Here is a 26679-nt window from a genome sequence, read left to right as displayed (position 1 = left end):
TGGAGGAAATGGAAAGAACCAATATTACTTCCATTAAATTGATATCATTATCCCACCTACTTACCAATCATCTATGAACTTGGTTATTATAGAAACCAATGTTGTAGCAGAACAGACAGTATCTTCTCCTACCCTGTGATTTTTTTCATCTTTTTTAATGGTCTTTTAATGATAATAGTTTTTCATTTTATTGTAGTTAAATTTATCAATCCTCTCCTTTATAGCTAATGCTTCCGTGCCTCGTTGAAGAAATCCTTCCAAAGGCCATGGAGATATTCTATATTCTTTGTTAAAAGCATCACAACTTTGCTTTTTACACCTAATAGTTTAATGCACTAAAATAGATCTTTCTTGACTTGATGGGAGATAGTGGTCAGGCTTCTGATTTCTTCCAGAAGGCTATTCAACACAATTTATTGAAAAGTCAATTATTTTTCCCTTTGATCAGGCATATTACTTCTGTCACAGAAATCTTATACAGAAACATCTACATAAAACTAGGTGTGTGACTGGATTTTCTATTATATCCCATTTACCCACTGATCATTCCTGCACCATTATCACAGTGCTGTAATTATTATATTTTCATGATAAATCTTGATATTTAGGAGAGCAGGTTCACCTATTCTGTTTTTTTCCATTTATAGCCCTTCCATATAAAATCTGGAATCAGAGAAAGAGGTTAAAAATGCTGGAATTTTTATGGGATTAGAATGAATCTATTAATCAATTTGAGGAGACCTGTTATCTTCACCATAGTGAATCTTTAATCCAGGAACAAGAAATCTGTCAGTATATTTACATCTTCTTCCTGGTCCCTTAGTTTTACCTCATAGAAGTCTTTACGCTTCTTTTGAGATTAATTTCTAGGTATTTCAAATACCTATATGCTATTATAAATATTTTTTGTAAACTTCCATTTTCTAATTATTGAGAATACAGAAAGAATACAATTGTGAGAATCTACTTGGTCACTTTATTTGGATATAATTGACCTACAATCAAAATTCACTAATTCTAACAGTACAATTCTGTGAGTGTGGGGACCCATCACCCCTAAAAGTTTTCTTGTGCCTCTTTGCAGTCCCCACCCTGTGGCAGCCACTGATCTGGTGTCACTGTAGTTTTGTCTTTAATGGAATCTCATAGAAACAGAATCATACATTAATTTGATTCCAGTAGTGGGTTGTATCTGGCTTCTTTCACTTAGCAGGAGGCTTTTGAGATCTATCCTTGTTGTGATTCAATGTACTTTTATTGCCTAAGTGGTATTCTATTGAATACACCAAAATTTGATTATGCATTTCCCATTGACGGGTATTTGGGTTGGTTCCAGATTTTGGACATTCTAAATAAAGAAGCTATAAAGTTACAAGTCTTTGGGCAGACATATATTTAAATTTATGTTGGGTTGATATCTAGGAAATGCTGGGTCGTATGGTAAGTCTATGCTTAACTTGAAAAGAAAATGCCCTAAAGTTAGTATACGTTGCAGTCTCACCAACTCATATATGAGAGCTGCAGTTGATTTACATTAGGGTTTTCATGTAAGAATTCCTTCTTGAAGTTTCTTGGCAAATTTACTTTTTCAAAAGCCCAAGAAAAATCAGTTGGTAGGGAAAATGCGAAAACAAAGTATTACAATTCTCCTGTGAGAATTAAAGCTTAATCATTGGACAGACACATTACTGATTTGAAGGAATCTAAGGATATCAACTGAAATCAAGAGCAAAAAATACTGAAAAGTGAAACCAAACGGTAAAGTTAGCATTTCCACAGCAGCACATGGGAGAGCAGCAGTCACAATGCACTCGTCAGTCTTACTTGCAGCTGTTCCCTGGGCTACAAGTGTGAGGTCAAGGCCCTGTCTGCTAACAGTGAGTCTTTCTTGCAAATACAGTATTAGTGAGATTAAATGCGTCTATACTTTATATAAATCCTATGACTGGTATTCCCCCAAAAAATCACAGGTTTTGAAAGCAAAACAAGTCCTTAAGTTGGCAGTTCTGACATGGGATTCTATGTAATCATTTAACCTTGAAGGAAGATCTGAATATTATTTGAATACTATCCAACAATGTCCTTTGGCCTTTTCCACTGCTTGAGTATGTGTTATGAGTTTCAGTGCTTTGTAAGTAATAGAAGAAATGCGTAGAGAAGTGAACATTGTTGTGGAACACTCCAAACCTGAAATCAGAAACTGGTCTAAAATCTAAGGTAGAAGCAATATGGATTTCAATGGCAAAACCAACATCAGGGCAAGGAGACAACATATTTTCACCATTAAAAAAGAAAACAAGCTTATTCAAATGACCACTAACTAGCGCCTAACAATTTGAAGAGCATCGATGCAATATGGAAAAATTTTCTATACCGGAATATTTGCAACCAAGCAAAGTCAGAACTATCGGCTAATACAATTGATACTTGTGTGCTTTATAATTTCATTTTAGGAGTGAAAATTTCAAATATTATATATGTGCAGTACTCTTCCAAATTTTAACTGATTTTTATTTGGCATTTATTTTGTGTTAATGTTCCCATCTTTTAATGTCTTCTATTAGCAAATGTCTGTATCAGGTAGAGAGAAGTGTTGAAAAGTGTTACCATAATCTTGTTATATAAGTTTATAATAATAACAAACCACTTGATTTTTAAAGTGGTTGGTACACTCAGGAGAATCGATCCATACCACGGTGTTTGTGGCCATCATTCCTGCTATAATGGTCAAGGGCAGCAGTCATGTGGGTTCCCACGGTGCTTGGTTCAGCTAACTCTTCATCATAACGAACCGCAGTTTATACGGGGATCAAACTGTGATGCCACTTCTTGTCATGAACTGTGAGCACCCGGCTTTCCACTGGAAAGAACATGGCACTGTGCTCATGGCCCAAGAACACAACCAAATCTAAAATCCCTTCTTGGCAGGTCTGTGTCCTGGGACCACTACCAGCACTGATTCTGTATTAGCCAGGATCCAGACAGGAGAGAAACATGGCAACTTGAACAAGGCCAGCTTAATATAACCAATTATTAACTATTTACAAGGAATTAACTAAGAGGAAATAAAAGAGCACCCTAAAGCTGAGGGAGAATACTCCAGTGGGGAACAAACTTGGAAGGGAAGAACGCTCCCAAACTCTGGGATTCAGACCTGTGTGGAGAAGGTGTGGTAGCAGTGATGGATCTGGTTCACAGTTGGTGGGTCAAGGCTGATGGACAGGGAACAACCTGGTGGAGTACTGATGAAATTAGCCAGCAAGCTGCCTGTGGTGGGGGGTGTTTTGAACCTAACAAAACCATCTGGGACCCTGGCTGGACTTGCCAGAAACCCAGTAGAAAACCACTTACAGGGGATATTGTTGAAATGTGGGGAGCCACTGGGGTGCCCATCAAACTCATCAGGAAACTGCAAGGAAATCAGCAGGTGCACTGGTAGAACTCATGAAGCACCATGAATGGGAGTTGAATTTTGTCAAATGTTTTATCTGCATCTATTTGAAAAGATCATATTTTGTTTTGTTTTGTTTTGTTTTGTTTTCCAGTCTATTACTATACTAGTTTCATATGTTATCCCAACCTTGCATTCCTGGGACAAATACCACTTGGTCATAATGTATTGTCCTTTTTACATATTGCTATATATTGATTTGCTAAAATATTTTAAGGAGTTTTAAGTCTATGTTCACGAAAAGCTGTGTCTAATGTTATTTTCTTCGAATGTCTTTGTCTGGTTGTAGAATTGAATGAGTTGAGAAATTCCCTCCTCCTGTATCTTCTCAAAGAATCTGTGTAGAATTTGTATTATTTCTTTAAATATCGGGAACAATTCACCTGTACCATCTGGACCTGATGCTTTCTTAGAGGGAAAGTTACAAACTACAAATTCAATTCCTTTAATAAACTTAGAAGTTATTCAGTTATCTCTTTCTTCTTGAGTGAGCACTTGTAGTTTTTGCCTTCTGAGGAATTTTTCCATTTCATCTGAGTTGGTGAGTTTACTGTCACAAAGTTGTTCAAACTATTCCTGATTGTTCACTTAACATCTGTAGGATTTTTAATGATGCTATCTCTTTCACTCCTGATGCTGTTATAGTGTGTTCGCTCTCGTCACCTGAACAGTATGGCTAGAAGTATACCAGTTTTATTGATCAGAAAGAACCAGCTTTAGGTTTCATTGATTTTTCTTTATTTTCTGGTTTATCAGTTTCTGCTTTTGTCTTTATTATTTCCTTCCTTCTACTTAATTTGGGTTTACTTTGCTCTTCTTTTGCTAAATTCTTAAAGTAGAAGTTTAGATCATTGATTGACATATTTATTATTTTCCAAGTATTTAGCACTATAAATTTCCCTCTAAACACTGTTGTAACAGCAGCATTGGTATGTTGGGTTTGATTATGTTTTGAGATGCTGACGTAATATTTTGTAATTTTCCTTGTGGCTTTAACTCACAGGTTATTTAGAAGTGTGCTAATTTCCAAATATTCAGAGATTTTCCAGATGATTTTCTGTTCAGTGCTTTCTTGCAATCCCTTTATGATCACAGGATATATTTTGTATAATTTAAATCCTTTTAAATTTATTGAATCTTGTTTTATGGCCTGGAGTGTGGTCTTTATTTGTAAATGTCCTATGTGCACTAGAAAAGAATGTATAGTCCTCTGTTGTTGGGAAGCATGTTCTAGTAAATAGCAATTAGGTCAAGTCGGTTCAAAGTGTTATCCATGTCAGAATCACCTTAGTGATTTTTTGCTTACTTTCCCTAAAGAGGGTGTTGAAATCTTGAACTCTAATTAAGAAGTAGTCTATTTCCTTCCAGTTCTATCACTGTGGTATCATTTTCATCCCATCTGTAGCATTTCCTTTACTGTTTCTTATAGTGCAAGTCTGCTGGTAACAAATTCCCTCACCATTTTTTATTTATTTATTTTTGGTCTGAAAAATTCTTTATTTCTCTTAAGGATGTAGAAATCTTTTGTTGTATGTAGCAATCTAGGTTGGCAGTTTTTCCTTTCAGCATGTTGAAAATGACATTTGATTGACTTCCGGCTTGTATTGGTTTCTGTTGACAAGTCTGCAGTCATTCTTTATTCCCTTGTATTTAATGCATCTTTTTTCTGTCTTTCACATTTTCTCTATCACTGGTTTTCAGCAATTAGATTATGATACAGTTAGATGTGTTTTTTTTACGTTTCTTCTGTTTGGGGTTTGTTGAGATCCATAGTTCTGCGGATTTATAGTTTTCGTCAAATTAAAAATTTTTTCAGCCTATTTCATCACATATCTTGTTTGTTTCCTCCCCATCTCTGCTTTGACAGTATGCATCATTCAATATGAACAGATCACAGTCCTGTTCTGCCTATAATCCTATTTCTGAAAATAGCTGTTATATATATCTTGACCAATTTCTAGTTGTTTACAGTAAGAAGGTAATCCAGTACCAGTTAGTCATTCATGGTGGAAGTAGAAATGTCTCTCTCTGGTTACTTAAAAAAAATAGTTTATGTCTTTAGTCTTTTTCCTCTCTGTTTCAGTTTGATTCATTTACGTTGCTATGTCTTCAAGTTCACTGATTTTTCTCTTCTGTAGCTTCTACCCTGCTATCAAGCCTATCCACTGATTTTCTAAGGTTCCATTTAGTTCTTTTAAAAAAATATTCCATTTTCTCTTAATTTTATTCACATGGCTCTTTAAATCCTTGATCATATTTATGACTAAATGTGTGGTATGGTTGTACGTGTTTATATTTGTTTTGTTTTTTTTCTATCAGCTGACTTTTGATTGTGGGCCATATTTTCTTCTCATCTAATAATTTTTATTAGACACTGGGCATTTAAATATTATGCTATTCAGTGTCAAGATTTTGTTGTCTTCCTTTAAAGAGTGTTGATAATCCCCCTTTCCTCCCTCCCTCCCTCCCTTCTTTTCTTTCTGCCAACAGTTAAGTCATATGCATATCTGCTTGATATTTTGGGGCTTGCTTAATTAAACTTTGTTAAAGTGGGTTCCAAGGAGCTTACACCAATTTTAGTCCTACTAGCAAGCCATAACCTTTACGAGGTCTCTTCACTCAGGTGGGTTAGAACTCAGATTCTCCCAGCCCTATGTAAGCTCTGGAAACTGCTAGCCTTACAGTTCCCAGAGAGTCTTTGCCTGGCCATGTGGAGTCTCATCCTATACATTCTCAGCTTGGTCTTCAGCAACAGACTCAAGGGGACACCTGTGCAGATTATTTGAGCTCCTTTTCTTTCTAGCTCTCTCTTCTCTGACACTGTCCTGCAAATCTCAGGCACTTCAGACTTCTTGAGCTCAGATTTCTGTCCCTTCAACTCAGAATCCTCTGTACTCTGCTTGGGCTCTCCCTCCCTGTGCTGTGGCCCGGAAAGTGCCTCTAGGCAGAAGACCGAGGAACCATAGGACTCCTTCGTGTATAGTCTCCTTTCTCTTAGGAATCACAGTCTTGTCCTTTCTACGGTGCAGTGTCTGATAATGGAGAAGTCTTTCTTTCTCTTATTAATTTTTTTGCTCAAATTGTTTCAGGTTTTGTCAGTGGGCACCCCTTCTAGATGACTTTTTTTGAAAATGTGCTTCTGATACGTCACCATAGTTTTTCAGGCATTTACATACTTTCTGGTTCAATTAGATGTTCCAAGCACATCTTATCCTTTCCTTGTCCCAGACCTGGAATCAGAATTGTCCCCACGAATATTTAGTATCTTTTAGTAAAGAATGGTAATTACAGACTTTTTGGTGTGTTAACGGTTACCGATATATCACTGCATTCTTGGAGGAGTTATGGACACTTCAGTGGGTAGGTTAATAGGTCCTGTTAGGATCTGAAAAGGCTGCAGCTGTTTGGGTCTAATGAATTAAAACTGAATAAACTATAGCTCCTTTCTAGGACAAAACCACACACTGAGGGAAAATTGCAAAACTAGGACAGTACAAGTACACTTAAAAGAAGATCCAAGTGGAAGTGCAGAGTACAGCAGAAAGTACAAGTACGTATTTTTATTAACTTGTTTTAACAAGGGAAGAGGGAGCTCAAGAGCTATGAATGCTACCCTGAGACACCCATGCAGGCAAAATACCAAATTACTTAGAAGGGAATAAAAATCAGGTTGTTTTCAGACTTTCAAAGAGCAATGCTTTATGCCATAAGACAAATAACTGACTAACAGAGCCAAGATAGTCAAGGAAAGAAAATATGAGCCAAATATTTCATACACATCCAAACAAACTTAAAAGTATAAAGGCCACAGGCCAACTACGATGATCCTCTGACTCCTTCCTCGGAAATCTCATGGAGAAGAAGCTTTAGAAAACCAAAGTTATTGAAGAAACAACAACGTAAGAATTGGCAGTTAGATTCAGTGCGTATTTGCTCACAGGATAAAGAATAAATGATGAGTGTAAAGGTGAGAGTACCGTAGGCAATGGCTGTTTGCTTTGTTAATATAGACATAGATCAAGTATCAAAAAATGGTGAAAATGAGGAAAGCATATGAAAAGCTTGCTGAATTTGTTTGTTTGTAGTAAGAAGATATTATTTCAAGTCACGTGATGGGAGGGAGGAAGAAGCAATAACTAGATCATTTAATATTGCTCACAGTTGGGACAAAAACAAAAAGAAGGAAGGAGGAATAGGGTGTTACATAAAAATATTAAGGTAGCCATTAGAATAAGGATACAAACCTTTCTAAAAAGAGAGAGAGGATATAAAATAGACTACTTGGTGAAAGGTTTTATATAAAAGATGTGTATATGGGTAAAACAGAAAGCCGTGACAAAACAGAGACTAAAGACCTCGATCCCATCAATAAATATACACAAAGTTTCACACTGGCTACAAAGTCTCCACCACTATTCGTACAACGAAGAGCTTCAGAAAGGTGGAAGAATAAAAAGACAGACAAAGATATACCAGGCAAATGCAAAGAAAAAGAGGCAGGAGTTGCGATTCTGAAATCTGACAAGGCAGATTTATAGGAGGAAATCGCAGATAAGGAGTTGGATTTAAAAGCAAAAACCAGAACAGTTTATACCACGCTAAAGAGTCTGGACTTGTACTCACTGCGAGACTTTGAAGGATAAACTGTAGATGGACAGCTGTAGATGGACAGGAGTCGAGTCAAACGTACACTTTAAAGACAGACCAGGTGGAGGGGTTGTGGGTGGAAGGCGAGGCTGCAGCTCGAATGGGGAAGGGGACAGACACTGAAGGCTACTCCAGGACAGGAGGTTTGCATTCATGTTCTCATTTTAATTCTAATAACTACGTAAGGTTATCTCTTGTTACTCACATTTTACATATGGACATTCTGAGGCTCAGGAAAATCAAGTAACTTGTCCAAGGATCTAGATTTTTTACCTAGCTCTTTGCCACTACATAATTCTATTTGTTTTAAAAGAAAAAAAAGTCCAAGCAAGAAAGGGTGAGGGTCTAAGGTAGTACAGAGGATCGATACTGAAGGAACGTGATTAGAAAGGCTTGGTGATGGACTGGACACTGTGTAAGAGTAAATAACAAGAAAAAGAAATAAAGAAATTTCAGAGCCATTCAGAGAGCTACTGTCTACAAGGAGTTACAAATACATTGAAAAAGAAAACAAACTAGAACATCATTTTAGGACTTTTTATTGTTTACTGCTTGTTCTTCCTCAACTTGCTCTAAAACCAAAACGTAAGCATACGTGATGTCTTGTTATGTGATAAACACACACACACACACACACACACACACACACACACACACACGCATCATTATAACAAGAACCAGGTCCTATGAAAACTATGGCAACTGGAATAGATATACAAACATCTAGATAAAACTTCAAAATGGATTACCACAAAGACGCCACAGCGTGCTACTTTTTTTTTCTTTGAAGGAGGGGCAGATCTTAAAGTTAGTAATGTCCTAATAATTAATACAAAAATGTTTGTCCTCAGTGTACAAGGCATTGAGAGCAAAAAAAAAAAAGTCTTCTTACTGACTAAACTCTAGGAACTGATTTATAACAGAAAATCAGGTTAGCAAAATGTACCTGTGTTAATCCTAAACTCTTAAAGCCTAATGACTTTTTTAAAAAGTTACAATATAGAATCTTCTAGCTTTTCTATTTTAAAAGCACAAGTCCTGCATGACCTCTGAAAACGTTTCTCCTTATCCAGTATTTGTTTCAATCTAGTGTTCCAACTTAGTCTTCCCAATTTCATATGAGATACTCTACTGAATTATTTCTACATGTTTGATTAATTAAATAAGGATATATCGGCCTCCTTTCCTTTTTGTTCCATCTCATACTTACATGGAATGGTTCTCAAGTAGAGATTATCTCTGATCACTTGCTGCAATTTGTGGTCAATTGATCCTTTCTGAAACTGAAGACTCAGGTAATGTCGCAAATCTTTATTAATGACTTTGCCTACAAAAAAAAAAAAAAAAACACAGAAGAAAAAACACAGAACTGTTAGATCTCCAGTTAGATACTGATGCCAGTGACTGACTGCTCTTAAAGCTTTTAGCTATAAACAGGAAAAAAAAAACCAGAGTATTTTACTAAAAACAAAGTTTTGCTAAAAACAAACTATTATAGTACTAAAATATACATACCTGTAATATATAATGTGGGCATAATTTTACAGTAGTAGGGGAGGGAGAAGGTATAGGTTAGAGAATATGACAAATGCCCAAAGTAAGTTCCATCTTTGGCTTTAAATACCATCTACATAGAGGTAACTTCTAGGTTCTTACGTCTCGATTCTTGACCTAGGTCCACCCAGCTCCAAAGCCACCAAACTCATTCATGTATATTACAGATATGTTTGAAAGTCAAATAAGCACCTCAAATCTTCACCTGAAAACAGAACTCTTAATTCCACCCTCCCCCAAGTTTTCCTCGTCTTAGCAAATAATAGCACTGTCAACCCAGCAGAACAAACCCAAAAGCTAGAAATCAGAAGTTTCCGATTTCTCCTTTTCACTTCTATCCTCCAGATCCACTCCATTAGCAACTTTTGTCATTTCTACCTCCAAAACATATCCCATACTGTCCACTTCTCTCCATTCCCATCACCTCCACCCTAATCTGAGCCAGCATCATTTCCCATCTGGAATTCTGTAACAGCCTTCTAATAGACTCCCTGCATCCATTCTTGCCTCCTTCCTGTTCCCACCATTTGCACAGAAGCCAGAGTGAGATTACAAACATAAACCAGATAATCACCAGTCTGTTTAGCCTACCCACCACCACCCCACCCCCATGACTACTTATTGCACTTGGAATAAAATCCAAACTTCCACGTGTTCTAGCTTTAGCCATCTCTGACCCAAAACCATTCATGCCAACCCCTCACCAACCATGCTTCCACCTGCACTGGTCAGCCAAATGGGCTCTACCTCAGAACCTTCTGCTTATCTGAACAGGCATTTTCTGTCCATTCACTTGACTCTTAGATCCAATATGAATAAATAAGAGAATGACGGATTTTTTTTTTTCTTATTTGTGGGGAAAATGGGAGCTAAACAGAGGACTGTTAGAGCTCTCAGAGAAACGTTAAGCAGAAAAACGGAGGACTGCAGGAATCTGATTGCAGTGAATTTATAGTAAAGGTTGAACTTGAAATGAAAATCAAAGCAATCCAAACACTGTTCATTAGATAAGGCTTCACATGATTACCAAAGAGCAATGTTACGACAGAATGGATTACTGTACTGAGTAAGAAATGACTGGGTGATTAAAATACACTCTTTGTTTATTTGGAACAGCTTAATTATGACAAGGTTAGATAAGGCAAAAGGTTACCGCATATCAGTTAATTTTTTCAACTATTATTCCATAATGTAACATTTCTAATCCTCCCCCCCCCCGCTTTTTGGTCTTTTCTCACAGGTATAAACAAGCAAAACCAAATGAGATGGTGTTAATATAAGCAGAAAACCAGGATGCTGCTAAAGTGTAGAGATAACATTCGGATCCTAAACTAATAAACACAAACCAGAAAGTCCCTGTTTTGCCTTGCCAAAAACAGATGCTGAGGAAGGGAGACAGGTCTGTGATCAAAGAAGGAAGCCTGACAGATATTTACAGGGATAACACAGAAGAATCCCTGGTCCCAGAAGTTGCTTCTTCCGGGCATTCCGGAGCTCCACCCACCTGAGTTCCATTCAGATGGAATCATATTACGCCATTTCGCATTTTCATCACGGTAGTTGCTCATTACTGGGTGAAAGAAAAACCTAATTCCTAATCAGTACTGTACAGTCTCATTTCTTATTGAACAAAAACATACCCAATAATGAGTTTATTAAGTATTTTATAAATAGGTAAGGTGTGTTCCAAATGCTTTGTAATAAATATTACCCAAAACCTTTGATGGATTGTTTTATAGGTGCTGAGAAGTCTTAGTGATATTTGCAGGCGTTTAGAGTTTATGAATTGAGAGAGAATGCATCATTGTTTTATTCCCATTTAAGATATTATAGTACAGGCTCCAATATCTAAAAGCCTGCTATCCGACATATTTTCATGAATACACTCTACTTGGATAAAGGATAATGCCTCTGTAATTCAAACAGACAATCTGAGTCAAAACTTTTTCTTTAACTCAGATTTTGGTTTTTTTTTTTTAATTTGAAACTTTATTGCAATATATGGTATAGCTCACAGAGGTAACTATAAAATGCTAAGAACTCAGATTGGATTTTAATCTATTTAAAACAGATTTAATCCATTAAATTAGATATGATGAAAGACAGAGCCATAATAAAAATCACAGACCACAAGTTACAGCATACAGGGATTTCTTAAGGTGGATATTGAAGTTAAAACACCACATTTTCTGTTTCAAGGACCTACGAGATCTTAAGACTGAGAGGCCAGGTAAAGCAGAAAGAACTAGATTCCGAGAATCGTACCCAGGATTATCAGGGCTGGAACTGAACTCTCAATTATCACCCGCAACCCCTGCGGAGATTCTGGATGCAACAGGGAGATAAAGAGTTGCAAAGGAAAGGGTGAAGGACAGTTTCACAAATGTGATCTTTTATTTAAAATGTGCGAGCCATTCAAAAAAGTTATCAGCACCTTCAAAGTTGGAGACAAAATATTGCAAATATCACTGAAATGTCAATTATAAAAGATTAACAACTCATATGGGTTGGCATTCTTTAAGATTAATAATTAATAGTAAAATACATTGGATGTAGTGGTCATCATGGACATCCTTGCCTCAAGAAACCAAAGGAACATCTGTAAGGGGACAGAATATTATAGCTCCTTCTTTGACTGGATTCCAGGGAATTTGCTTTAAAAAAAATAGAACACAAATATCCGGAGTAGGCAGATGACTATGGAATTACTAGAAGGCCAACAGAAACGTTAACTCACAGAAACACGGCTGAGTATATCTATATTATCAGGCTGTAAAGAAACTTCTGTCTTTTATTTAGGCAGAGTTTCACAGAAACTTGACATTTCAAGGGTATAAAAAAAACACTGACTTGGGGTTAATACAGTTGTCACTCAACAAGTAAGAGAAAAGATTCTTCATAATTTAGGCAGCCACTCAGCCCACCCAGGCAGCCTTTCGCTTTAAGTGTTACGATTATTCCCCGACTTCTAAGTGATTTATAAGTTTATTCGCGGAACTTAAAAATAGATCTATATACCTTACAAATACAGCTCAGGTGTGGAAAAGTCTGTAACCGAAATGTCCATCATATGAATAAATCCAGGCACTCAAGTTTCAAAATACAAATCTTTAGTCAAAAGAACTCCTAAGTATAAATCCATACTTTCTGAATATATTCAAATTAATATTCATAAGCAGTTCTCTCAGAGGAATCCGTGTATGGAGACACAGGTTATTAGTTAGATAAACCCCATGGTTGTGGCCATGGAACCAGCTGTAAATCAATCTAATTGTCAAAATCTCACTGCCTTTTCCGTAATGATAGTCTAAGAGACTTTGTCAACCACTTGCTAAAGTCAAGGTATTACATGACTGTACTATTCTCTAATCCAGTAGTAATTACAGAATCGGGGGGAAAAATGAGATTGGTTTGGCATATCTCGTTCGTATAAATTCACGCTGATTCATGGTCACCATCCTATTCTTTTCTAAACACTTAAATTATTTTATATTTTTTCAATCTCCTCAATTTAGCCAGTTTCAGGTTAAGGAAGTGGACTTGGCTTTTCACAATCCATTTCATGCCTTTTTGGAAACTGGAACATTTGCCTCTCTTCAGTCTCCTGGTACTTTCCACATTCCCCATGATTTCATAAAGAATACTGACAATAACCCGGAGATAAAATCTTCAGTGCCTTCAACTCCCGGGAGGCGATTCAGTTGAGTTTTGAAAATGTACATTCGTTTAAAGTGAATGGAACTTTTACTACCTCCTCATTTTTTTTAAATTTAATTTCTCCCATTTCAGGCTGTTTGTTTTCCTTTAACTGTTGGAAGAGTAATTCTGCTAGTTCCAGATTATGGAAGCGAAGTAAGAATGGTAAATGTCGGATTTCTGCCTGCAAACAGCTAACATTAACAACATCTTCCGACGAAGCAAGCCTACTTCCTTTTTCCTTCCTGTTGTTCTTGCTCCAGACATCACCTTAAAAGCATTCCGTGCTCTCTGAAGTATCTTAGCTACTTTTGAGCTCTGGCCTGTAGAGAAGAAAATTCTTAAATGTTCATTTCTTACAGTCTACTTAGCTCTGTATTAATGTGATCATGTGCTTCTTCCATTTGTCAGCATATACATCTTTTAAGAATTTTTTATAAGTTTATTTATCTTGAAAGAGAGTAAGCATGAGCAGGGGAGAGGCAGAGAGAGAGGGAGAGAAAGAATCAGAAGCAGGCTCTGTGCACTGTCAGCATGGAGCCCTAGGTGGGGCTTGATCTCATGAACCATGAGACCATGACCTGAGCTGAAATCAAGTTCACAGCTTAACCGACTGAGCCACTCGGGTGTCCCAATCATATACATCTTTTAAAAACTGTGAGCTGCTCAGTGCATTCTGTGTACCCATAAGAATTCCTCACATAACTCTTCTTTTAGAAATCTCTAGTCTTAGAACCGCACCTAGAGATGCTATAAACTTTTAAAAATCTGTTTTCCTCAAAGGCAAAAAGTATGGGCATAACCACATCCTGGTTCTCTTCCTTACTATGGTGACTGTATGACAGTCAAGTGACTTCCCCCAATCAACCATTCAATCTAACTACCTCAATACAACTAACGTTACCATTAGTCCTTTCCCATTAGACCTGGCAGTGTATTTTATTGTTCCCTCCACCTCGTGAGCTCTACAGAAGTAGGAGAAAGCTCCATGAAAGTGGTAAGAAGATCTACATAAGCTCCAAAGGGGCTCCAAATCTATATACTCCATATCGGCTCCTTGGTTAAGGCAGGGTGCTCCTAAAACAAAATAAATCAAGCGGTAGTCTTTTTGTTTGTGAAACTGCAAATGGTATTTGAACAAGACTTTTCTAGAAAGTCAACCTACATATTTCATAGTAAAATATATTTTATGACATAGAAGTCATTCAAAATTATCTTACACAGTTGTTAAACACAGAAGTTTGTCAGCTGAGGGCCAAGCCTTGGTTTGTTTTTACAGATTAATACCTGTATCTAGCATACAGAATGAGTGAATCAGTTTACTTTTGTATTTTTGATTTTTCATTTGACCCTCTCTATCCTTGAATACATGAAATTTTAGAAGAGAATCCTCATCTGAAAAAGCACTCTTTAATAGTCTCTATACAACTTTATCCTAAACTGTGTTTCTTAAACCATGAAACTGATTTTGACACTCAAAATACTAAATTTTCATTGAAGCAACATGCTCTGTAAGTGTTTAAAAGTAGGTTTAATTACAGTTTATACCCTAATTCCTCAAATTCTGTTCTTTATTTATTAATATTTTTAAATGGATTCACAAAATGCTATCTGGCTATCCCGAAATGCAAAATAAGGCTAAATTAACCATTCAAATCTATTGTGTTCTAGCACCACTGGGGATAACAAGTCCAAGCAGGAAGAAAGCTCAAAACCCTTCTGCTCTTTCTGGGGGGAAGATGTAAGAATGAGAAGAGAATGGGAAATAGAGAACACTGACCACTAGAACTGCTATTTTAGAAATGCATATTACATGCTGTGTGTTTTCACTCTTCAAGCAAACCTTTGAGGTAGGTGTTCCTGTTATTTCCACTTTACAGAGAAGGAGCTGAGGTATAAGGAGATTAAGCAACTTGGCCAAGGTCACATCACTAAATGTAGCAAACCTGGAATCTGAACCCAGTCAATTTGGCTCCAGAATCTACACTGGAGCCCCATGCTACAATGCCTGTCCCCCACACCTATCCATCTATCTATCTGTATCTTTTGATGAATCTCTCCCCTTGTAGAGGCTTATGAGAGTACAAACGAATGAGAGCTCCCTCTTAAGAGCCTACACTTCCTTGAAAGGGCCATAACTATTGTGTAGACGAGTATGCACTGAGTCCAGAGTGGCAGGCACTTGTGGGTAAAGCAGTGAATGAGAGGGCACCCAATGAAACTTGAAGTTTCGCAGGGAAGATGAACATTAAAGAAGACATTGGGGGTTTTTTTTGTTTATTTTTATTTATTTTTTAATGTTTATTTATTTGGAGGGGCAAGGAGAAAGGGGGATAGGGGATTCGATGAGGGCTGTGCTGAAAGCAGGAGACTGACGTGGGACTCGAACTCACAAATGGCGAGATCATGACCTGATCTGAAGTTGGACGCTTAACCGACTGAGCCACCCAGGCATCCCAGAAGGCAGCATTTCAAACACAAGGGCATCATGAAAGATCAGTACAGAACACTGTGCGAATCTCCAATCTAGATGCCAAGTCTGGGCAGTCTGGGAAGACATCCCTAAGTAAGTTACACTGGAGCTGAAACCTGAAGGATAGATAAACAGGAACCAGCTAGGCCAAAAAAAAAAGGTGTGTGTTGGGGGGGTGGGCAGGGGAGTTGAGGGAGTAGGACATGCAAAGACACTTTACTCAAGGTGGGAAGGAACACAGTGCTCAGAGGAACTAAGAGAAATCCAGTGTAGCTGGTTCTTAGAAAGTGAGGAAGAGTTCACACAGGCTGAGACAAGAGCTCCAGGGACCAGTGAGTTGACTAGCACCTTACAACAATAAGAACATCAACTGACTTACATATAACACCAAGGCCCTTAATAACTGCTATAAGCTAACAACTATAGATATGTTCCTACTGGTCACCTCTATTTTCTATATTTCAAATGCCATCTCATTTTTCTGTTCCGTCCTCTATCTGTAAGAGCATCTTCACTGTTATCAAGTTGGAAGACCCATCTGTAAATATTTTTTAAGTTTATTTTATTTATTTTGAGATAGAGGGAGTATAAGCAGGGGAAGGGCAGAAAGAGAGAGGGAGGGAGAATCCCAAGCAGTCTCTGCACTGTCAGCGCAGAGCCCAATGTAGGGCTTGAACTCACGAACCGTGAGATCATGACCTGAGCCGAGACCAAGAGTTGGACACTTAGGCTACTGAGACACCCAGGTGCCCCTGAGATCTCTGTAAATCTGGAAATGCCTCTGTCATTACAGGCAAATAGGACCTTAATGAATTTAAAAAAAATAATTTATATAATTAAATTCTTACTCAGTCCCAACTCTGAAAAGCATGAAATACTCTGGAATCCCTTGAGCCATTTCAGTTTTTACAACTGGTCAGTGTCCCATACTCTCACGAGACACAATGAAGAAACGCAGACTGAAGCAGTCAAATAACGCTGCCATTTTCTGCAGACTATTCCTGCCACCTCAACAGTCAGGAGAAAAGCCTCCTGCTCACGGAGGTCACGTTCAGTGTTCATTTTTTCCCAGCTTTATGGAGATATCATTGACATATAACACAGGTAAGTTTAAGATATACAAACAATGTGATGAGTTGATACACATAAATGTTGTGAAATCGTTACCACAATAAGGTTACTTAGCACCTGCATCTCCCCCCCCCAGCCCCGCCCCTAGTAATACTTACCATTGTTTTGTGTGTGTGATAAGTTTTAAGATCTATTCTCTTAACTTTCAAGTTTACAGTACAGTACCAATAGTTACAGTTACCCTGTTAGGTGCAGTCACGATAGCTACAGTCACCGTGTTATTTACAGTTGCCCAGAACTTACTCATCTTACAGCTGGACGTTTGTACCCATTGACCAACATCTCTCCATTTCCCCTTCCTGCGGCCCCTGGCAACCACCATTCTATTTCTAGGAGTCTGACTTTCTTAGGTTCCACAAATAAGAGAACATAGAGTATTTGTCTTTCTCTGTCAGAAATCACATTTTTTGCCTATATTACAAATTATGGCAATAGTACATTGTTAAAATGGGAGTGTCCATTCTCCACTGGTTCCTGGAAGCAGCCATCAAAAATACATGGATCAGATTTCATCTCACTGCCCTGGGTCCTACATCGCTGGCAGTTTGAGGCCAAGTCTGCTGTTATGCACCTGGTTCTTGCCCTGTACACCCTAGACAAGTTTCCTTTTCTCCCTCCCTTTTTTTTCCTTCCTTCCTTCCTTCCTTCCTTCCTTCCTTCCTTCCTTCCTTCCTTCCTTCCCACCTTCCCTCCTTTCAGTATTATTGTTTTTAATGCATTTACAATCAGAAGAACCGAGAGCATAGCTAAAGAAACAATTCTTTGGTTTACATTGCTTGTTATGTCTGAAAAAATCTCTGAACTGTACCAAACTAAATATATTTTTCCTAAAAGCCTAATACTGCTCATTACATGTAGAATTCAATGTTAATGCAGCATTGAAATTGCTTCATTATATTCAAATTATGTATAAGTAAAACACATTATCATGCCTTTTCTTAAAGTTTTTATGGCTTTTATTTGTTTAAATAAAGCAAGTATTTCAATGTAGGATACATTTGCAATAATAAGCATTTCCCACCCCACTCCCCCCCCCCAAAAAAAGAAAACTCTGCTGCAAGGCCAGGGATCTGAATTAAAAGTTAAAGGGTTGGTGCCCCAGAGGAAAATGCTGCTGTACCTTTGTGTGTTCTTACTCCTGAGGCAACTACACCAGTCCTGTTGACACCCTGCCCTACCCTTCCAACCTCCACCTCCAGTTTCGGCTTTGTCTACTCTACCTGGCACCCCCTGGGGGTTGTGTACGTATAAATAACTGTCAGAGCAAAAGGCGCGCGTGCTGGCCACTCGTCCACCTGCTCTTTGAAGCCCAGACCCGAGGGGAACTCTGAAGTCCGCAGTAAGAAGCTCTTGTTTTCATCTCTCCTCCCTGCTGGTTCTTGCTACAGAACAGTGGGGTACGCTTGGCATCCCTCACCAGGTCTTAAGCCTGGGGGAAGTCACGGACTATGTGTTGTTCCTCTCCATTCTCCACAATGCCTAGCACAGTGCTGAGTACATACTTCTCTTAAACACACCACGCTGACGCTTTAAATAATGTGGCTGCTACACTGATAGACTTTTAAATGGAATTCATTGCAGAAAAATACTTTTCCTGTAATTCTCAAAGAAATCCTTTCAGTAAGCAGCATCATTAAAAATAATGTTTTCAGAGGCGCCTGGGCGGCGCAGTCAGTTAAGCGAACAACTTTTTGTTTCGGCTCAGGTCATGAGCTCACGGTTTGTGAGTTCAAGCCCTGGGTCAGGGTCTGCTGGTAGTGTGCAGCCTGCTTAGAATTCTGTCTCTCCCTCTCTCTCTCTGCCCCCGTCGTGCTGTCTCTGTCTCTCTCAAAATAAATAAAGCTTTAAAAAACGTTAAAAAAAAAAAACATAATGTTTTCAGTATAAAAAATGTGGCCAAATGCTCATGATATAGCTTAAATGGGAAAAGCAGATCATGACACAGATATTCATTGTGACCTCAAACTGAAACAATCACAGGATATGCAAAATAAAAAACTAAGGGACGTATATAAGACAAACTGATAAATACTTAATAATACTTATGAGTATTACTGCAGGGTCTAATTGTTGGCTAATTTTTAAATTTTTTTTTAATGTTTATTTTTGAAAGAGAGAAAGACAGCATGAGTTGGGGAGGGGCAGAGAGAGAGGGAGACACAGAATCTGAAGCAGGTTCCAGGCTCTGTGCTGTCAGCACAGAGCCCTAAGCGGGGCTCAAACTTACAAACTGCGAGATCTTGACCTGCGGCAAAGCTGGGTGCTTAACTGGTGCCCCTATTGGGTAATTTTTTAAAATGTTTTCTTTAAAAACTATTTTCCGCATGGTTTTTGTACATTCAAATTCTACAGTGAAAAACCTAGGTCCATAATGAGAAAAAATTTTTAGAAACTCGAGACTCTATTTTCAAAACCTGTGCCTTTCAAAGGTCAGGAGCAGAAAAGGAAGCCTGACTCGGTGGACCATTACGAGAAAAAATGTGCCAAAGTTCCATGTGGCTGCTGAAACTGTTTGTGTAGGTTTTCCCTTAATCATTTGTTTTTAATCAGTATTATTCTCACCATAGTGGGTTAAACTGCAACCATTTTGCATTTACCTGAAGCTCAATTGATAAACAAGCTATAGAACTAAAACCTACATTAAGTGAGGAAGTCAGATAAGTAAGGGGAAGTAAGGGAAGGAAGATAGAAGTCAACACTCTGGGAAAGACACAACAAATTCACAATTTTCCCTTAAGAAGCCATATATCAGGAAGAACAAAGTAAAATGAACCTTCCTAGGAGAACAGAGTGGGAAAAAATAAAGAATAAATCATCAAAAGTGGGTCCTTTTCTTTTGGAAGCCTTTATTTGATGGGATCATGTAGATTTAGTACTTAAAGAAAAACAGTATTTGTAAAGTGCTGTCCTGTGGCTATTTACAATTTTTTCTTTGTGACACTCATGTCAGGAATCATTAGTAAACCTGTCATAACGCCAGATAACCAGTGCCTGGTTGGCACACCAGTATCTGTGTCATAGTATTAATGCTTCATCCTTTTGACAAGAGGGTACAAAGCCATCTATTGTGCCCTGTCATTTTTCCCTGAAAACAGAATAAGTGGGTTCAGTAGTCTTTGCAAATCAAAGTTATGTGCATCAACAGAATGTCCACGACTGGAGATGGAAAATCTGCTCTGTAACTAAAGTTTCATTACAACAGCTGATCGAGACAGCTGAAAGGGGATACAGACGTGATTGATTAGAAGTATAACCAAAACAGTGACCATTAGAGAATTCCCACTGTATTTTTAAGATACATGATTATGTAAACAATCTCAACCTTTGGGTTCAGAGGGCAGGCTAATAATCAATCACTATTAAAAAAGCAATTTAAGGGGCGCCTGGGTGGCTTGGTCGGTTAAGTGTCCGACTTCGGCTCAGGTCATGATCTCACAGTCCGTGAGTTCAAGTCCCGCATCGGGCTCTGTGCTGACAGCTCAGAGCCTGGAGCCTGTTTCGGATTCTGTGTCTCCCTCTCTCTCTGCCCCTCCCCTGTTCATGCTCTGTCTCCCTCTGTCTCAAAAATAAATAAACGTTAAAAAAAATTTTTTTAAAATAAAAATAAAAAATAAAGCAATTTTCCTCTGATAGCTTTTAAATATATGAATTTATACTGATCCTTAGAAATTTTCTCAAGTAGATGGTTAAAGGTCCTACAAATTCTAATATACAACAAAAGTGATCTGACTCTAGTGAGAATCAACATTCATTAAACAAAATTATTTAAGTGTTTCCCATTTGCGTCTCTAATCTCTATGTTTAATCAGCTATATAGTTTAAAAGATTTTTAAAGTGACCCTTACAAAATATGGTTATGAAAAATGTCAAAATTCCAAAGAAACATTTTGGGGGATAAATGGCCACTTCTAAGTGTGTCCCTCTATTCATATCTCTCCACTAAAAATCCTCTCCCCCACTCACCCTACCTAAAACGCTGAGTGAATCAGGACCTTCCAGAAAAGGTCAACATAAATGAAGTGTCAGAAGATCTCCAGTCTCCCATATCCCATTAAAGGATGAGAAGGAAAAAAAGAAGAAAGAAATCAGCACCCTTAATCTAAACCAATGGCAAGAAATCTATTCCAAAAGACCATGGAATTTCTATAAATTTCAACATCAATTAGTCAAAAATAAGAATCTGCACTGTAAGAAGCACAATCAAGGGCACTAAATGTCATTATCTAGCTTGATAGTTCTGAATTTCGGTTTAAGTACTGAAAGAGTTTTCTGGGTCATGGCAATATAAGTCACTTTTACAAAAAGAAGACCTCTCTAAGATAGAACAAAATGAGGAATAATCAAAAATAGAAGGAAAAAACACTGTATTGTAAGCCTGAAACTAATGTAACACTGTATATTAATTATACTAGAATTAATTTTAAGTTGAATAAGCTATGGATATCCATTAGAATAAAAGCCATGAAGCTATCAAGAAGAAATTAGAAAGACTCTATAAAAAATTAATCTTAAAAAAAAATGAAAAAAGCTACTTTCTGTCCATTCAACATTAAACTTTAAAGGATACAAAACAATCTGGACTAAATTGAGAAAATATCAAAAGCAGATATGCAATGCTCTTAGCTTGTGAGCCCAACACATTCTGCAGAGTCTGAGTAGAAAACATTCAGAAGGGCCCCCAACAGCATCCCCAGCTCACAGGGTCTCTCATAACAGGGCTGAAGGAAGAAGGTGTTGACCAAGCACGGCCATTTTTCTTTTGTCCTAGGATCTTAAGTGGCAAGTATAATGGCAGTAGGCAAACCCACTTCAGAGCTGCAGACCTGAGTGGCCTTGAGAGTGGAATGATACCATGTTGACCTCCAAAACACAACATGTATGAGCTGCTGTTCCTCCCCATTCCTAACAACAGGAGACAGAAAGTTCTGAGAGAAACAGTGACCAAGGTCCCAAAATGTGGCTGCCTTCTGCTCTGGCTCCCTCCCTATATCCTACACCTCACCAGACATCTGATGCTACAGAGGACAGATGCTTCTACATCAAGTTGGAGAGTTCCTGTGCTAATGGGAAGAGCCAAGAGGAACCCAGGGACATAAGAAAGGTACTGATGAAATAGCACTGATGGGCTTTAAGCAGAGAAGTAACAAGAGCAGATGGTCATATTAAAAGGTAACTGGAGAAATATACAGGGGAAGGAGCCAAAAATAGCTACGGGGCATGCAGTGAAAAGGTGAGGGTCACTGTCCAGGTGAGAGGGGATTCAGATCAGTGTTGGAGAAGAAAAACAGATGAATTTGAGATTCACTGTGTACACCCACCCATATGAAGAGTTTTTCAATGCCAAACACTGTCCTTCAAAGGAGGTGTCTTATATTTGAACCTTGCAAAGTCTCAGATTACAGAATGATCTACAAAGTATTTTATTTAAAAAAAAATACAAAGTATTGTCTGGAGAAGACATGTTAGCCAGAACCAACAACAACTGTGTGCAGAGATAATCTGATACAACTGCTAAGAGAGGTGGGGCTGAGGAGGATAAAAATGGGGGGTGGGGGGGGGATAAAGTGAGAAGATTTAGTAATTATTCCTTGGGGTATTACTTCACAGTTGCATGTGGTAGATGTTACTGTCAAGCAATCTTTCAATGATCACTTGAAAAAAGTGACTCAGTCCATACTTAGGTTATGAGATCATAAATATATGTCAACAGAAAAAGTAAGGGAAAAAATTCTACCCTAATTCTACTTGTGGCTGGGACAGCATTATACACAGATTTAAAAAACACAGTATCTCAAGCAAGTTGGAGGGAAGGGAGGAGGAGGTGTTCTGGAAAACCATGTTACGTGACTCATCCCCGTGCTGACAAAACACTCAAGATGCATGGTGAAGAGCTGGAACAAAATTTTTACACGAAATAGTGGGAAAAATATTTCTAAATTTTAAATATATGTAACAAGGGGCGCCTGGGTGACCTAGTCAGTTGAGCGGCCGACTTCGGCTCAGGTCACGATCTCATGGTTCGTGAGTTCAAGCTCTGCAACGGGCTCTGCTGAGAGCTCAGAGCCTGGAGCCTGCTTCAGATTCTGTGTCTCCCTCTCTCTCTCTGCCTCTTCCCCCTCTCAATCTCTGTAAAAAATAAAACATATATATTGGGGCGCCTAGGTGGCTCAGTCGGTTAAGTGTCTGACTTCGGCTCAGGTCATGATCTCATGGTTTGTGAGTTCAAGCTCTGCATCGGGCTTGGTGCTGACAGCTCAGAGCCTGGAGCTTGCTTCGGATTCTGTGTCTCCCTCTCTCTCTCTGCTCCTCCCCTACTAGTGCTCTGTCTCTCTTTTTTTTTTTTTTTTCTGTCTCGGTCTTTGAAAAATAAATGTTAAAAAAATTTTTTTAACACAATAAACATATATACATATTTAATATGTAGATATTATATTTTATATACATAGATATTAAAAGTAGAAATTTGATTCTAGCCCTAAAAGTTTAGATTCCTATTGCCTAACCAACGGATATTTTTTTAAAAGTGTCTTTAAGAAAACCGTGGGATAGCTTAACTCCAGGGTCTCCTAATATTTGGATTTATGTGATATTGTGACTAGAACCCCTAAGCCTTGGCGATCTACTTGATGAGAAGAGTGAGGGAAAAAGAGACCAAAAAAGATCACTTCAGGTCTCTAACTTGAATCATCAGGTGAGTTTGAGTTCCACTAAAAAAAAAAAAAAAAAAAAAAAAAGTAGAAAGGGGAAGGAATGGTTTTGGGAATTGAAGCAAGGAATTAAGTTATGATTTGGGGCATGTCATTTGAGATGATAGCGAGGCAGACACCATCTGGTGTGGGGCAATGAGAAACCCAGGCACTACTGATGTGGAAGGTTGCTACAACCTTTCTCAAGGGCACTGTGGCAATATCTGTGCTATGTATTTGTGTATCTTCTGATGGAAGAGCTCTACTAAAGCTCCATTCACACATAAACGTAAACAAAAGTACCAGATGAGTGTTCGCTGCAGCCTTATCTACAAGGAATTTAAAAGTCCAACTATAGGCAATCGGTGAGTAAATCATAAACCAAACACCTCTTCAAACACTGATGTATAATAGAATCCAACCACATTGTTGAGTAAAAAGAGGAAGCTACAGAACAACATTCAGTGCAAGGTATCACTTTTGAACTAGGTACACATTTTTTATGTGCCTGTCTGTAAAACTATATTCTAAAATGTGCTCACATCTGAATGGTGAGATGTTAAATGATTTTTACCCTCATCTTTGTACTTTTCTATGTTGTTTGAGAGGTTGATTTAAAAAAACCGCAAAGCATACCATTTTTTAGAAGTCTATGAAGTTTTTTTCCCCCTTTTTCTTAAGTGTTTAAGAATTAGAGCACAATATAATCTTGGAGGTAAGCAATAAAAACAGGAGAAGACCACCCTGGCTGAGTACAGCTGGCTTTCAAATTTCAGGGCTGCATAAGTAGAAACACATTGTCAGGGTTGGAGCACCATCCCAGGCTTGAGACCAAACAATTAGGCTAGAGAAGTTAGTCCGTACAGACTTATGCCTGTAATTTGATTATTCAAATGAATAGGGTGACTGGGTGTTTAACGGGTCACTCCCAGAACTGGTTTCTGAACCCTGACCCAGGGATTGAGTATGATATCGTGATTTAGGACCAGTTATTGTAAGACCACATCTTAAAGATTAGTAAATTACACAGAAAACAGACTGGAGAAAAACAATTAGATAGCCTGACTACAATAAAAGTATTTCCCATAAGAAAGATAAAAAAAAAAATAGAAAGATAGGAGAGAGGTCAGCCTCTCCCTTAAAGCAAATAAACCCAAAAGACAAGAGGGTGATAAAAGAAAACACCAAGCACTGTGTTAGTGTTGAGGCTATAAAAATCACAAGGTAGTACCTGCCCTGATGTTATGGTGTCACAGACCGGGATAAACAAATAACTACAAAACTCAGCTAAGCAACATGTGGAAGGTACACAAGAGTATGCAGCCAGAGGAAATAAATAATTGTCTTTGATGGGGAAAGCCAGTTAATCTAGGCTGGGCAGATGGATGGGGAGAATGGAAAAGGAAGCACGGTAGGCATTCCCGGCATGGGAAGAACATGCCAGCGGCATGGGAGTAAAAAGCAGAGAGAGGCAGTAGATTATACAACTGGTGACACACGTGGGACACTCGGGTAACGGAAGGCTTTGCTTAGGACACTAAAGTGTTGGAACATTACTCTGTAGTGAAGAAGACACTAAAAATTTTACCAAGGGAGCACAACATAGCCGGACGTGTTTTAGATGGATCATTCTGGCAACAATGTGGACTCAAGAGACGAGAGAATAGCTGAAGGGCACTGAGACCCAGCAAAGAACAAATTTAGCCGCAAACTAATTAATACTGGCACCAGAAGTGGTTATAGAAGAATGAGCGCAGCAGAAAATTGGATTGGGGAACTAGGAGGCCGACTTAAGAAACATGCACTGAACATAAGCAACGAACCAAGACATGAAGTGAATGCTTGTACATTTGCAGAGTGCTAGAATTCAAACTTCAAATTACAGGAGTCCCTGAAGGAGAAAAAAAATGAATAATTAATAAACAAGGAGTGTAGTTGAAAACCTGAAAAATTTAAAAGAAAGGAGACTGGTAATAGAAAGGGTCACCATTGTCTCAAGAAAAAGGAAAACAGCAACAGCACCAAAAAGACACAAATTTAAATTCGTTTAGTTTTTTGTGGGGGTGGGGAGAGCTCTAAGCTTCCCAAAGAAAGGATAGATATTTAAAGAGTCAGAATCAAGGGGCGCCGGGGTGGCTCAGTCAGTTAAGCATCGACTTGGGCTCAGGTCATGATCTCATGGTTTCCGAGTTCCAGCCCCGCACTGGGCTCTGTGCTGACCGCTCAGAGCCTGGAGCCGGTTTCGGATTCTGTGTCTCCTCTCTCTGCCCCTCCCCCAGTCACACTCTCTAGCATGCGCTCTCTCTCTCTCTCTCTCTCAAAAATAAACACTAAAAAATTTTTTAATAAAATAAAAATAAAGAGTCAAAATCAAGAAAGATTAAGGTGACAACTCCCTGATGAAAGACAGGATGTGATTTGCTTGGCAACAAAGACTCTTCCAGAACTGTGGGGTGGCAGTTAAAAAAATATTTTTTTCACCTAACCGTCTTTTCTTCAGAGAACAATGAAAGGAGAAACCCAGAAGTCTAGGTCTGAAAGTAAAAGAAAACCTTGTAATTTAGAGCTGCTGCTGGCAAAAGCTACATCATACTGCTACTGTGATGAAAAGACAAACAGGTAACATGACACATGAAGAAGAAAACAAGAGACCAAAGCAAGGTAACTCGACCAATAAACAACGGAAGCAGGCACAATCCACAAACTACCTTATTTTTCCCGGTGGAAAGTCAAAAATTACTGCTTTACAGAAAAACATAAATTGATCACAATCAGGTTGGAAAAAGTCTGTGGTAAGTTCAATACTAACATCAATTCTTTGTGGCTCCTCAAAAACCTATGAGTATACATATCACCTTGTTACCAACATTTCAGGCACTTTCATAATACACACAGCAGGAATTAATGTTTCACTACTTCCCAAGAAATAATATGATTCATCTGTGCCTTAACCTCAGTAAATTTCACATACACTTTGTTAAAGTTTAAATCTAAAACTAAAACCGAGTTCATTTCTGATGCTCTTGAAAATACTACCTATC

General features: G+C 38.2%; 1 protein-coding gene across 2 annotated transcripts in view; it reads right to left on the bottom strand.

Moving 5' to 3' along the window:
• The window catches only part of MAGI3 (membrane associated guanylate kinase, WW and PDZ domain containing 3), a 244627-nt gene that overhangs the window by 89984 nt on the left and 127964 nt on the right, over nt 1–26679 (bottom strand). For both annotated transcript variants that reach the window (XM_027058313.2, XM_027058315.2), the window contains exon 2: nt 9309–9425. In XM_027058313.2, the coding sequence (XP_026914114.2) occupies nt 9309–9425 (117 nt within the window). The remainder of the gene's footprint in view (nt 1–9308; nt 9426–26679) is intronic.

This window comes from Acinonyx jubatus, chromosome C1 (assembly GCF_027475565.1).
Source record: "Acinonyx jubatus isolate Ajub_Pintada_27869175 chromosome C1, VMU_Ajub_asm_v1.0, whole genome shotgun sequence".
NCBI lineage: Eukaryota > Metazoa > Chordata > Mammalia > Carnivora > Felidae > Acinonyx > Acinonyx jubatus.
This window is presented reverse-complemented; position numbering and strand designations above follow the sequence as displayed.